The sequence below is a fragment of the Melospiza melodia genome, chromosome 20 (genome assembly GCF_035770615.1).
Source record: "Melospiza melodia melodia isolate bMelMel2 chromosome 20, bMelMel2.pri, whole genome shotgun sequence".
Lineage (NCBI taxonomy): Eukaryota > Metazoa > Chordata > Aves > Passeriformes > Passerellidae > Melospiza > Melospiza melodia.
The window spans coordinates 11460088-11473689 of NC_086213.1; the positions used below are offsets into that span (position 1 = coordinate 11460088).

Consider the following 13602-nt stretch of genomic DNA (forward strand, 5'->3'; position numbering starts at 1 on the left):
GCAGAGGACAGCGGCTGACCCAGGGTGGGGACAGCACAGCCAGGGCGGGGGGGGCCTGGCAGCCACCTGCCCGCCGTGGTGCCCCCGGCTGGAGCAGCATCCCCACGGGCTGGCGATGAACGGAGCTCCGGGCTCCGCTATCCCTCGGTGGGACGGCCCGGGGGGCGGCACAGGAAAGGAGGCCCCTGGGGAAGCAGCTCTGTTGCTTCCTCACGCTGGGTTGTGATCCAGGCCAGCGTTCCCAGCTCCCGGCGTCACACCCTCTCTCTCCCAGCTGTTGCCTCGCCGAGCATCGCGGGCGCTGCCAAGAAAACCTTTGGTGGTGGACGCGGCTCCCGCCCCGCTGCCTTAAAAGCGGCGGGGAGCGGCACCGGGCCTGTGTCTGTCCCGGCACGCCGGGATCCGCCTGGGAATGGGATCCCGCTGGCACCCAGGGCACCCCCAGCTCGTCCTGCCCAGCCTGGAGCAGCGGGACAGCGTTGGCACCGCACGAGGTACCGGGAGATGTCACTTGGTGGGGACACTGGGCAGCACAAGGGACGGGATGGGGTGGCAGAGTGACGGGGCACATCCAGCCTGTGCCAGGTCGGTGTTTCTCATGGTTTTTATAATTTTTTACTGCGTTTCTCACTGTCCTGAGGCAGCTCCTCTGCACCTGAGCACCCACCACAGGTGCCACAAGTGTGGAATATCCCGGAGCTGCCACCCCATCCTGGTTGTCCTGGGAGAGAGGGACACGGGGGAGCCGGTCACGAGTCCCCAGCCCGGTTCCACACGGGGATTGGCACATCCCTGCCCGGTTCACACTTCTGGGGCTTCTCCTTTCCCCGGAGCAGCCCCACGAACCGGCACATCAGCATTTTTTCAGCCCTGATTCAGCTCGGGGATGTTGCGACACGGAGTTGTGCAAAGCTGGCAGTGCCTCCGATTCCTCTTTCGGGGCTCTCACGGGAGCTGCCCCGCGTGGGACGGGGTCAATGTCCCCACCTCGGGCTCCCACCTGCCGCCACTCCCTGCTGGCATCACCCCCTGTCCCCTGCTCACACGGGGCTGGTGCTTTCCCAGCTTTGAGCTGGGATTTGTCCCCTGGAAAACTCGTTGTGGGTCTTGGTGGCACAGAGCAGGTGGGGGCTCTGGTGGAAGAGCCAGCGCGGTGCAGCTTTTGCTCCAGGTGTTTTGTATCTCCCTCTGGATGAGCTGTCCTGGCTCAGGGCAGGGATTTGTGTCTGGGGATTTGTGTCCATCCAGGCTCAGCTTGCTCGGGATCACCGGCAATTTCCAGCTCCTGAGGTCAGGATGGTTGGGGACAGCCCTTGGCTGTCTCTTTAGGGTACAAACCAGGCCAGGTTTGCTGATTTCCTCACTGGGAATGCACTGTGGGATGGGCAGGACCTGATGAGCAGCTTCTCCTCTTCCCTGCACCCCAGGAAAGGCTTTGGGCTCCCCCTCTCCTGTGTGAGTGAGGCCAGGAGCATCCCAGGGGCAGGGCGTGGATTTGGGGAGCAGGATGAGGGGTAGCCACGGTGGAGGAGCCCAAGGGGACCCTCTGGGGATACCCAAACCCTTCCCAAAGGCTCCCAGGAGATTCCCAAGCCCCTGTGGGCAGGCGTGGTGGACGGGACATGTCACTGCTGCCACATCCCCTTGTGTGTCCAGCCAAACCCTGCAAACCCAACATCCTCCCCCAGAGCTTCCCCCTTCCCCTGCAGCTCTGCTGAGACCAGCAGCTGCTTCATCCCACGGGCTGAGTTTGTTTTCCTCATCCTCCCATCCCATGTGCTTCTCCTGGGGATGAGAAATCTCGGCAATATCCGTGTCAGCTCCAGCTGGATGCCAAAGCCACCAGCCCAGCGTGGTTCCCATGCCAGCCCCCAACGGGGCTGTAGGAGAAGCAGAGATGTCTGATCCAGCCTCTAAGTGCTGAAAATTCCCTTGGGATTTATCCAGCTCAGGTAAACACCTCTGGGTTTATATATATTTGTTAATTTGTGTTTTTTAATAGGGATTTGGGAGCAAGGGTTTGCAGCCAGCTGAGGTTTTTTGCTGCCCTGTTGTTACACAGTGGGTTTGGGATCTCTGGGATCCCACTGTCCTTCACTTCAGACCCCCTAATTTTCCCTAAAATCCCAACCTCTTTTGGAAGCTGGGCTTTGCAGCCTGCAGGATGGGAAAGCAGCACGGAGGAGAGAGGAGCTGGCAGTGGATTTGGGGGGGTTGGTGCCCTGACAGTGTGGCAGTGTCCCCTGCCTGGGCACAGGGAGAACAGGGTGGCTTTTCTTTGAACGCTGATCAGCATTCAGCTGGGGACACAGAGCACAGCTGGGAGGATGCTCCCATGGATCCAGGGTGACTTCCTCACTCAGGGGGGGCTGAGCCTGCCGTCCCCAGCCATGCCACATCCCCTCAGGGGTCACGTCCCTCCTGCAAGAAAAAAAAAATTTCTGTTTTCTTGGGTTTCTTTCCCTTTGTATTCCCCAAATCCAGAGCGATGTCCCCAAGGTTTTGTCCCCTGGCCAAGCCCAAGCCATGGTCGGGGACAGCATCACTGCACTGCTGGGATGTAGCAGGGAGGATGATCTGGAAAAGGGAGGTTTTATTGTCTTTGTATTGCCTGAGAAGTGCCAGGAGAAAACCTTGGATTATTAGAGGAGAGCAGAGGAGATGAAAGAACTTTCATTATCTTTGAAGCCAAGTCACTTTAGGCAGCTCAGAAGTACAAACTGCCCTTTTTCAAGGGAATCTTTGCCTGTTGTAGGTGCAAACGCCCCAAATTTTCCCCTTTAATCCTCAAACCTTCCCAAGAACAGAAGGGATGGAGCAAAAGGCCAGGACTTTACAAACAGGGTGGCTCTTTCAACACTTGGTGCCAGGGAAGGCTGGGGTCCTCTGCCAGAGTTTCACCCTGGGAGGGGCTTTCCTGACCCAAATTTTGAGGTTAAACCCCTTTTTCTGGCAGGATTGGGGCGCTTTCCCCATGGGGGTGACCCCACAGTGTGGCCAGGAGGATCTGTGGGATCCATCCCATCCCGTCCTGCTCAGCCTGGCTGCCTGTGCCCAGATAAACACTGACTCATGTTTTTCTGTCCCACCCTGGGCACAGCAGCTTTTTTAAGGCTGCCTTTTCCAGCCATTCCCTTTTCCCTGCGCCGGTCACACGGGCGTGGTGCAGCCTCAGGGATGCAGGGACAGCCTGGGGATGCCCGAGGCTGCTGGACAGGGGGGTCCTGGATCCAGGATGGAGAACTGGGATGTGTCTGAGTGGATGCAGGTAGGGATTACGCTTCCCACTGCCCTCCGTGCCTCGGTTTCCCCCTCAGCTGTGCCTCCTCCATTTGCTCTGAGAGTCTCCAGGTGCTGGGGGAGGTTTGGGAGAATTTCCAGCCTGGATCCTCAGCCTGCTGCTGCTGCTCCCATGGCATCCCACGTCCCTGTGCCCTTCCCAGCCTGCTGGAGTGGGACAGAGGGGTCAGGGGTGGTGGCAGGGCTGGAATCAGCCAGGAGCAGCTTTTGGGCAGGCTGGAGCTCAGGGTTTGGAGTTGTAAACTCCCTTTTGATGGGCTGGTGGTCGATTAACACCCAGGAATGGGGGCTTCATGCCGGGTATATCCCGGTGGGGAGGGGGATGCTGGGCAGCCTCATCCCTGTGGCATCTGTTGCCAATTTTGGCAGCAATCACCTGCTAAAATAAAAGGGAATTGGAGCTGGGTACCCAGAGCTGCTTTGCCATTTGATGCCTTGCTCCCTGAGATTCCTGAGAGCTGGATCCCTGCAGGGATGTCCCTCCTGTGTAACCCTGGGCTGGAAACACGTGGGGATTGATGGGGTGGCCTCGGGTGCCAGCTTGGAATGGGGTTTCCATCCACTTTTCCTGGGGCGTGGGATGCCATGGAATTCTCAGGGATGCTGGGATCCAGCCAGAGCTGTGAACCCCCATGGAATTGGGACCAGCACCTGCCCCATGTCCCCAGGGACATCCCTGTCCCCAGGGACATCCCAGCCCTCCAGGGATGATATCCCTGCCCCTCAGTGACATCCCTGTCCCCCAGGGACACCCAGAACTGTCTCAGGGCTCGGTGGGGGCCGGTGCCAGCAGCTCCAGGGCGATGTGGAGATCCCGTTTTGCCCCCAGCCCTTCCCACAGCCGAGCTCCGAGCATCTGCCGGCAACTCCCCTGTGCCGGGGCTGTGCCGGGGCTGCCCGCGCCTCCCACGCCCGCAGGAAGCGGGTTTGGGGTTTGGGGTGCGCTGGGAGCTCGGAAACCTCAGTGGGAAGAGGAGAGGGAAGCGCTCCAAGGAAGGAAAGGCAAAGGCGGAGCAGCTGCCGGGGAGGAGGCGGCGGCAGGGCGGGCACGGACCCGGCTGATCCCGGGGGATTTGTTCGTCCTGTTCCGGGGATAAGAATTTTCTAGAGGGGACAAACACCCACCCAAGGGCTCCCCCAGTTCCCCCAGAGCTGCAGAGCCTGGCAGGTCCCAGCCCGGATTCATTTCATGGTATCCATCAGAGCGTGATGCGCTTTGACAGCTCAGGCAGGACCTGATGTACTCAAAAAGCTGCTCTGCTGGTTTGATTGGATTTAATTTGATTTGATTTGATTCGATTAGGTTCTATCAGCTCTCCTCAACCTGCCCCGCTAAAAGCCGGGCCCGGCGGGCAGCAGGCGGTGCTGGCAGCCTGCCCATCCCCATAAACCCTGGAGCGGGGATCCGGCACCGCCCTGCCCGCCGGGATGCGCTGCCCGAGCATCCCCTGCCCTCCCCGCCTCCCATCCCGCCGCCTTTCCCCGCTCGCATCCGTCCCCCGCCCGCCTGCCTTGGCCGGGGCAGAGATTTTTTTTTTTTTCGCCCAGAAAAAGCTGGATTTGAACATTTTCTGCTGTTCTCTCGGTTTCCTGTTGCCTTCCCAAGAACAACATCCCTGACCTCATCCTCCCCCGGTATGCGCCGGGATGCTGCCGGTGCTCGAGCCGCCCCGTCGGGAATCCCACCCGGCCTTCCCTGGGTACCAAGGCAAACACAGCTGCGGGGATGACGGAGAAAAGGCTATTTTGGGTAAACCCTCTGCTCCTTTTTGTTGAGGTAGGAGGACAAGGATGAATAGATTGAAGGGAGAGCAGTGGTTTTGGCTTGAGCAGTGAATTTTCAGCCCAGAGAGGAGCGATGAAACACTCTTAGTGTTCTGCGGCTTTTTTTTTTTTTTTGGTTTTTTTTTTTTTTTTTTTTTTTTTTTTTTTTTTTTTTTATTTTTTTTTTATTTCCTCACAGACTTCTGAGGTTTTTTTTGCTGTGAGAAATGAGGAGGTTTCAGGCAGCTGCCCCTGATATTCTCCATTTTTGGGAGAGTTTTGGAGAGGCAGGTGGGAGTTTGCTGGGTGATTTTCCAGCAGGTCTGGGCTCCTGGTGCCCATCTGGAATGTTCATGGTGGGATTGTCCTGCTGCTGCTGTGGAGTTTGGGATTGCTCCTCACTAGCCCTGGAAACAAGCCCATCCTCTGCCAAATCCCACGGGGAAGCAGAGTCCTGGTGTTCCCATTGCTCTCTGCCATCCCCCTCCCAGCTGGGAGCAGAGACCAATCCCTGCCCAGCCTGGCAGGGCAAAATTAACGGAGAATTCAGGTAAATAATCCAATAAAATCAGCTTTGGAATGAGCTGAAAATCATCAGGGCCAGCAATTAAAACTAAAGGGAGGATTTTACATTAAAAACATGGGAGTGGACACAGTGGGAAGAGGAGTGGGAATTTCCTCTGCCCCTCCGGAGCAGGGGCTGAATGCGGGGTAACAGTGAGGGGTGGGAGTGTCTCACTTGCCCCGTGGATGACACCACAGTGGAAAAGGTGAAAAGGGGGCTGTGGGGCATGTCCAGGGAGCTTTGGGGTTATTTAGATGATGGGAGATGGGGATGGGATTGGGATATGATGCAATGGGGTGTGGTGCAATGGGAGGCAATGAAGCGGGATGGGATATGAGGCAATGGGGTGGGGTGGGATGGACGTGGGGTTCTGGTCTCCCCCACCTTTCTGGAGCTCAGCCTCTGGGAAGGGGATGACCTGAAATCCCTGTTCCATAAAGCAGCCCTCATCAATCACCATTAACATCTCTTGGGAGAGTCAGTTCTGCTGATTCTGTTCCTTCCACCGGATCATCGACTTCAACTCATCTCTGTGGCCATCGAGCTTTTCCTGGGACGAGGCCTCTCCCCAGCTCCAGCCCATTCCCAGACTTTGCACTCAAATCCCATTTATTCTGGCTGCTTATCGTGCCCAGGAGCTGGGCCAGGGGGAGGTGACAGGGTGGGATTTCACCCTTGGCTGGGGACTCTGCAGCAGCAATGGCAGGAAGGAAAAGCCCAGGGAGGAACAATAGCCTCCAGCACAAACACCATGGGAATTTCAAAGCAGGGCTGGTGGGAGGGTGAGGCTCGGGGACCTTTGGGGTGAAATTCCTCGGGAACAGGGAGGGTCCTTGGGCGTCCCCATGTCCCTCCTGCGAGGACACATCCGGGTGGGATGCTCTGGGCTTCTTGTCAGCCTTTGGGGGTTTTGGTTTTAACCCCCCTGACCCAGGTAGGAGGTTTTATATCCTGTATTCTCACAGGGGAGAGGTTGAACCCCCTCAAATCCAAGCTCTGGAGCCTGGAGTCTGACAATGGCAAATGATGCTGCTGGTTTACCACAATTAACATATTTAAACATACAGGGCATCAATTGAATTGGGAAAACAACCCTGTGAGAATGCAGGGTATAAGATAGACAATGTCCTCCTCATTTATACCTTGAATTAATTATTATTTAATTTATTATTTATATTATTTATATATTTATATATTATTTAATTATTAGCAACTCGTGGTTAACTGGTTCTTTGTGTGCACCTGAGGATCCTTGGCCAGCACAGTCCCCCGAGGGAGGCCGCACAGGGTTAATTATTGCCACACCCTGATTGGGTTTCCTCCCTTAACCCCACATCCGGGGGTGAGTGGCCTTTCTTTGATCCTGGCTTTAATCTTACAGCTCATGCCTTAGGCCGGTGTGGAGGGAGCTGCCGCTGTGCCCTGGGACACTGAAGTGCCACCTGTCCCCATCCCAACAGAGAGGAGAGAGGTGAGAGGGTGCCTGGTGTCACTGGGGTGTGTGGGGAGCTTCCCTTCGGGTTTTCAGTCCATAAAAAAAAAAAACAGAGGAGCCATAATATGTTGCAGATTGGAAAGTCAGAGCTGTTGATGAGCTGTTAATGAGCATTATCCCGGTTTTCCCGCTGGAAGTAGGCGGGCAATCAACGTTTTCTGCAGGATGAGGCTGCAGCCACATCCTGGTGGAGCTGAGGGGCTGAATCACGTCCTGATGTCTCACGGATGGGGGTGGGAATCAGGGAGGAGCTGCGGGAGCATCTTGTTCGGGACCAGTGGGGTTCCATGGGATCCCCCATTCCTGCATTTGTCCCTTCTCTCCCTGTCCCCAATTCCCACATGTGTCGGGGTCCGCTGTCCCTCCTGCTCTCCTCGCTGTGATTAACACCGAGTGTTTGCTCATCAGGGGCAGATCCCTGGCTGCAGATCCCAGCATCCCATCTCCCCAGGATCACACGGATCAGCTGCCATTCCCAGGGACGATGGCGCTTCCCAACCTGTCCGATTACCTGGACGGCCTCAACAATAACTACAGCGACTACCCCGACTACACCTACGAGGACGCGGGCAGCGTGTGGGCAGACCCGGCCCACGACCCCAAGGACATCACCAGGATCCTGTCCGTCATCATCTACAGCGTGTCCTGCGTGCTGGGCATCCTGGGCAACGGCCTCGTCATCGCCATCATCACCCTCAAGATGAAGAAGTCGGTGAACGCCGTCTGGTTCCTGAATCTGGCCGTGGCCGACTTCCTCTTCAACATCTTCCTGCCCATCAACATCGCCTACACGGCCATGAGCTACCACTGGATCTTCGGCACGGTCATGTGCAAGCTCAACTCCTTCCTCCTCATCCTCAACATGTACACCAGCGTCCTGCTGCTCACCACCATCAGCTTCGACCGCTACGTGTCCGTGGTGTTCCCGGTGTGGTCGCAGAACCACCGCTCCACCAACCTGGCCTACGGGGTCTGCGTGGTCATCTGGACCCTGGGCATCGTCATGAGCTGCCCCTCGCTCGTCTTCCGGGACACGGCGCAGACCCGGAGCTCTGTGATTTGTTTCAGCAATTTCTCCCTCTCCAGGAATAAATCCTACGAAGGGCTGGCTCTGGTGAGGCACCGCACGGTGAACATCACCAGGTTCCTGGCCGGCTACATCCTCCCCATCACCATCATCACCTTCTGCTACGTCGCCATCGTCCTCAACCTGCGCCGCAACCGCCTGGCCAAGTCCAAGAAGCCCTTCAAGATCATTGTCACCATCATTGTCACCTTCTTCCTCTGCTGGAGCCCCTACCACCTGCTGAACCTGCTGGAGACGGTGCCCGGCGCGGTGCCCTGGTCCGTGTTTGAGATCTTCATCCCACTCACCACGGCTCTGGCAGCCTCCAACAGCTGCATGAACCCCGTCCTCTACGTCTTCATGGGCCAGGACTTCAAGAAGTTCAAGGTGACCCTCCTTTCCAGGCTGGTGAACGCCCTCAGCGAGGAGACAGGACACTCCAGCATCGTGCACAGGAGCTTCTCCAAGGTCTCCTCCATGACTGAGAAAGAGACAACGGTTGTGTAAACTCAGCCTGCAGGAGGGGCAGAATCTCCTGGTGTTGGCGCTGTGATGGTGACCAGCCCTGGTGTGGTCAAACATTGTCCTGCACTGCCCATTTTTGACTGGTGTTGCTGCCTGGGGGCTAGCAGGGGATGGAGACCCCTTAAGGGATGGAGAAGATACAACCACCCTTGATCCAGGATTGCAAAAATCCTCGTGCCAAACTAAACACATTTTTGGGCTTTCCCTTCCAAACTGTGCAGTGCCTGATGCAGGAAGGGCTTTCCTGGTGTTTCCAGAGTGCGGTGCAGGATATCAGGAAGGCATCTCCTGTGCCATGGCCAGATTAGTGACACTCCTCTGTCCCATGTCTGTGTGTGGCTCCTCATGGTAAATTCCTGAGGTATTTTGGTACCAGAAGAAGGTGTTTGTGACTTTTTTTTGGGAGGCGTCCTTATGAGGGGGTTGGATTATCCCACCTCAAAGAACTGGGAAGTCTCAAATGTCTTCTAAACGACCCAGACCCAGGGCCACCTTCCAGTGTGGGGATTGGGCTCATGCACAGGGTCACCAGCATGGAAAACTGGGAGAAGGAAGAGGGAAAGGTCAATTTGAAATGTGTTTTTTACCCTCCTTTTGATGGGCACATTCCACACGGTACATCCTGCAGGAAAGGTGGGTGTTTGGGACCAGGAACAGGCCCAGGAGCTGGGAATGAGCTTCTGGGGAGGACCTGCTGTCCCCTCCTGCACATCTTGGGACACTCTGGGAATCTCCTGGGAGACTCTGCTGCCACACACCGATCTCTGCAGGAAAGGATGAGCCACCACTTCAATCCCGTTTCACACCCAGTTAATTTGGGAGCTCCTTCTCCATTAGAGCTCCTTCACCACAGCCCTGGTGTCACCCTCATTTATGTGTCACTCCCTGGAGCTGGAATTAGGCAGCCCTCAGTAGCCCTTGGGGACATTTCAGGAGGTCCCTCGGGAGGATTTGTGCAGGTTTTGGCAGTTGAGAATCTGCTCCCAAGTGCCCACAGGGGCCGAAATATTTATTTATAGCTTTCCTTGGAAATCAGAAAATGGAAAATAAAATGGAGAGACATCTCCCAGGAAAAGGCAGGGAGCCATTTCCAGGCAACAGATCCTGGAATCCTGTGGCAGGAGTGGAATTTCAGATTTCGGGATTTCAGGATTTCAGATTTCAGGATTTCAGGTTTTTCGGGATTTCAGGATGCCAGGATTTCAGAATTTCAGGATCTCAGGATTTCAGATGGATTATCCAGCGTCCTCTCTGCCCTGGCACTCCTCGCTGCTCCACCTTGATCTCATCGCCTCCTCCATGTGATGGGACACTCAGCACCTGGATTGTCCCTGTGTCTCCTGGGGTTGGGATGCACCCTGGGGAGCACTGCCAAGCCCAGGGCTACTCCCAGCCCTGATCCACAGAGATTTTTCACCCCAAATCCATGCTGGATCCATACCCATGGAAGATGAGGTGCCTGAGGAGGCTGCAGGGCATCTCTGGTGGTGGGAGGAGGCTCCTCTTGCTCATTTTCCCCAGTATTTAATTAATATTGCTGGAATGTTGCCAGGATCCTATTAGGAGTGGGATGGGACAGATGGACACACAGAACTTGCAGAGGATCTGTTTAGGGAGCACTGGGAATGGCAGGTACCCAGACCCAGCAGCTTCTGTGGCTTTTTGGGCTCAGGGTTTGGAGAAGGCCTGGGTGTGGAACAGTGGGATGAAGCCTCAAGGGCTGGATGCCATCCCACAGCCCCTCAGGCTGGTGCTGGGATGTTCATAATGGATTCAGGATTTTCCTCCCTAATTCTGGTGTCTGTTTTTCCCAAGCCCATCTGTTATTACTCCAAACAGCTTTCAAAAAAAAAAATTAAATAAATAAAAAAAGCAGTGCCTTGGTACTTACCCTGGGGTTAAATCATCCCTGTAATGGCTGCTTGGCAATCCCAAGTTTCCCAAATATTTGGGGGCATCTTTGTAGCTGTTTTGCTTATTTAATAAAACCTCTGTTTTCCAGACAAATACCTCGATGTGTGGAGTGGGAAGGATCCCAGGGTTTTTCACTGAGAAATCCCTTCCCTGTGTGTATTCCTGAGCCCTGGGGTCCAGTTTGGAATTGTGGAAAGAGGGACGGGGCTTGAGTGGCTGAGGTGGGATCTGAGTCTCTTGGGTGGGCTTTGGGAGAGCTCCCATGGATGATCCAAGTGCTCCACCCCAACATCCATCCAGACCCCAGTGCTGCTGCTCTGTCCCCTCCTCTTCCTGATTCTCCTCATCCTGACAGGGTTTGGGAAGGAAAAGGAAAAATCCACCGAGTTTTTTCCTGCTGGACCCTGTTAGCTTTGAATTCAGGTCCCCAAGGAATATCAGTGATTTCTGTTCTTGTGTCACCCACTGAGACAGCAAACGGCTCACCCAGGCAGCATTTAAAAAGCACATTTTTTTATATGTCTATAAAATAGAAGCAGGGAAAAAAAATAACATTCCTCAGAAAACTTCAGCCTCCTCAGCCAGGTTTTTTCTTCCCTTTTTGGCAGAGTGGCAGAGAAATGCAGCTCAGTATTGCCCCAGTTCCTCTGATATTCCCAAAATACTGCAGGAGCTGCAGCTCTGGAATCTCCCGGGGTGCTGAGGATGGATCCTGTCAGCATTCCTCGGGTTTTTTGCAGTGCTGGATGTTTTGTTCATGGAGAGGAGGGGGCTGCACTCCCCTAGAGCGTTGGGAAGCTGCAATATATTAAATTAAAGATCCTTGGATGCATCCAGGTGACCCCAATCCCACCCCTGCGCTGCTCAGCTGGAGACATCCTTAGCTGTTAATTAACAAAGTCCTCTTGATTAACGGCAGCAGGAGGTTAATGACCAGGGGCAGCTCCAGGGGAACGTGCACAAACTGGAATCAGCATCCAGGGAAAGGGCTGGGTAAGAGCTGCAGCTCCAGGGCTGGTGGTGCCGGGATCTGCTGCACTTTTTGGGGCAGAAATCGGTGAAATTCGGGGTGCAGATGGATGCAGCACCACCAACACCCCATGAAATCCGGAATTAGGGCAGTTGTGGGGATTTTAGGGTCAGTCAAGGGTCATGGTAAAGAAGAACAGCAGGTTTTGGAGCTGGGGCACAAATCCCCCTGTCCCAGAATCCCCATCCCCAGCCTTGGAGCACCAATCTCTGTCCAGGACCTTTATCCCAAACCCTGGGACCCCCAATCTTCAGGCCAGGACCCCCATGCACATCCCTGTGATTCTCAGACCAGAATCCCCAGCCCACACCCTCAGTCCCCACCTCCCAAATCCTCTTCCAAACCATCCTCCCTCTCCCTCCCTCAGTTCCCCATTGTGGGGTTCAGCACCCCAGATCCCAGAGATGGGAGCTGTGGCAGGACTGCTCCTCGCCCAGCACATCCCAAACATGCCCCATTCCGTTTTCTGCTCCCCTGGATTTACCCAAACCCAAGGCTGGCTCTCATTTTCTGGGAGAAATTACCCTGGAATAGAACAAACCCTGCTCCTGTGGAACGTGTTACCATCCTTAATGACAGCTCTTTTTCACTCGGCTGTCACGGCCCTAAAATAAAGCCGTGCTTTCCCTCTCCCATAAATCACTGCCCTTATTCCGAATTGGAATGAAAGTTAAAATTAAGGCAAAAAAAAGAAAAAAATAGAGGACTAAATGTGTTCCCCTCTCCCTTTGCTGGGAGCCAGGCAGGTTGGAGCCAGGTTTAAATTATCCCTGCTGTGTTCAGGCACGTTGTCAGCTGTAAATTTTAGGGGAAACAGCCAAGCTGATACATAAACCTGTTGGTTTTGTCAGGGATGGAGGTAGCTGCTCTCAGATTTATGGCCCATCTCCCCATTCTGGGGTTTTTATGGAGGTTCTGCTACTGAGGGGTGTGTGGGGTGGGGTGGGGGGATTTCCCTTTTTTTTTTTTTTTTTTTTTTTTTTTTTTTTTTTTTTTTAAACACAGCTTTATGGGATTTAATTTGGGAAGAAGAGAAATTCCTTCTCTCTGAGCCCCCCCAGCATTGTTCGCATCATATTTGCGGATTCTCGGATTTAGGGGGATTCAGGAATTCCTGGATTCAGGATGATCCAAAGGATCACCCACTCCCTTTGCCAGGAAGGGACCCCAAGCCCTCCATCATCACCACAGCACCCAGGGAGCACAAACCCCACCCGGAATTGGGGGAAATGCGGGAGTTTTTGGTGCAGACGCCGTTGCTGCGGCAACAGCCGAGCAACCCCTGCAGCCCTGGAGGCAGGGAAACGCTCCCGGGGATGCGAGATTTGCCAAAAATAGATGATTTTTCCTGCAGGAATCCAGGGAGGAGGGGAGGTCGCGGTCCTTCCAGCGGGGCAGGGCGGGCTGTGCCCACCCAGGGATGCTCAGGCTGAGTCAAGAGGAAAAATTTCGGCTCTTCAGCTTTTCAAAATCCTCATGGAAAGGCTGAGTGCTGCCTCCCCCAGGCAGCCGGGCGGGCTCGTAAATGTCAAGAGGTTTTCCCAGGAAAATCATGCAGGAGGGGGTGGCTGGCTCCTTTTTTCCAGGGGGAATAGGAATTTTGTCCTGAAGTGCCAGTTCCACGTAGTTGAAACACAGCCCAGCGTTTAATAAATAAATAAAAAAATCAGAGTATGAGGCTCTGGGATGGGGAAGCTGCTCCTGCATCAATGGGATGAGGGGAAGGGGGATCCCAGAATCCAGAGGTGCAGGCAGATGTGCAGACATGGTCATAATATCTTCCAACTGCTCCATTTTGGTGCAATTTAAATGTGTTAAAAAAAAAAAAAAAAAAAGCAATTGCGGTACAATAAAAGGGAAAATAAAAAATAAAATATGTAAATTGATACTGGGGAGATTCCCAGGGTTTTTTTTGTGGTGTTTGTAGGGGTGCAGATGTGGGG

The 13602-nt window shown here is 54.6% G+C and overlaps 1 protein-coding gene across 12 annotated transcripts; it reads left to right on the forward strand.

The window, feature by feature from the left end:
* The first annotated feature begins 348 nt into the window (after nucleotides 1-348).
* CMKLR1 (chemerin chemokine-like receptor 1) lies at nucleotides 349-10722 on the forward strand. 12 transcript variants are annotated; one of them, XM_063172909.1, is made up of 4 exons: nucleotides 374-494; nucleotides 1797-1952; nucleotides 7011-7100; nucleotides 7533-10722. In XM_063172909.1, the coding sequence occupies exon 4, from the start codon at nucleotides 7609-7611 to the stop codon at nucleotides 8695-8697; it is 1089 nt and encodes a 362-aa protein (XP_063028979.1). In that variant the 5' UTR covers nucleotides 374-494; nucleotides 1797-1952; nucleotides 7011-7100; nucleotides 7533-7608; the 3' UTR covers nucleotides 8698-10722. The 12 variants fall into 12 exon arrangements, with proteins under 12 accessions (XP_063028980.1, XP_063028979.1, XP_063028985.1 ...); XM_063172916.1 differs by lacking the exons at nucleotides 374-494; nucleotides 1797-1952 and adding exons at nucleotides 2534-3268; nucleotides 4907-5077 and having other exon boundaries at nucleotides 7576-10722; XM_063172918.1 differs by lacking the exons at nucleotides 374-494; nucleotides 1797-1952 and adding exons at nucleotides 2534-3268; nucleotides 4907-5050 and having other exon boundaries at nucleotides 7576-10722.
* The last annotated feature ends 2880 nt before the right edge of the window (nucleotides 10723-13602 follow it).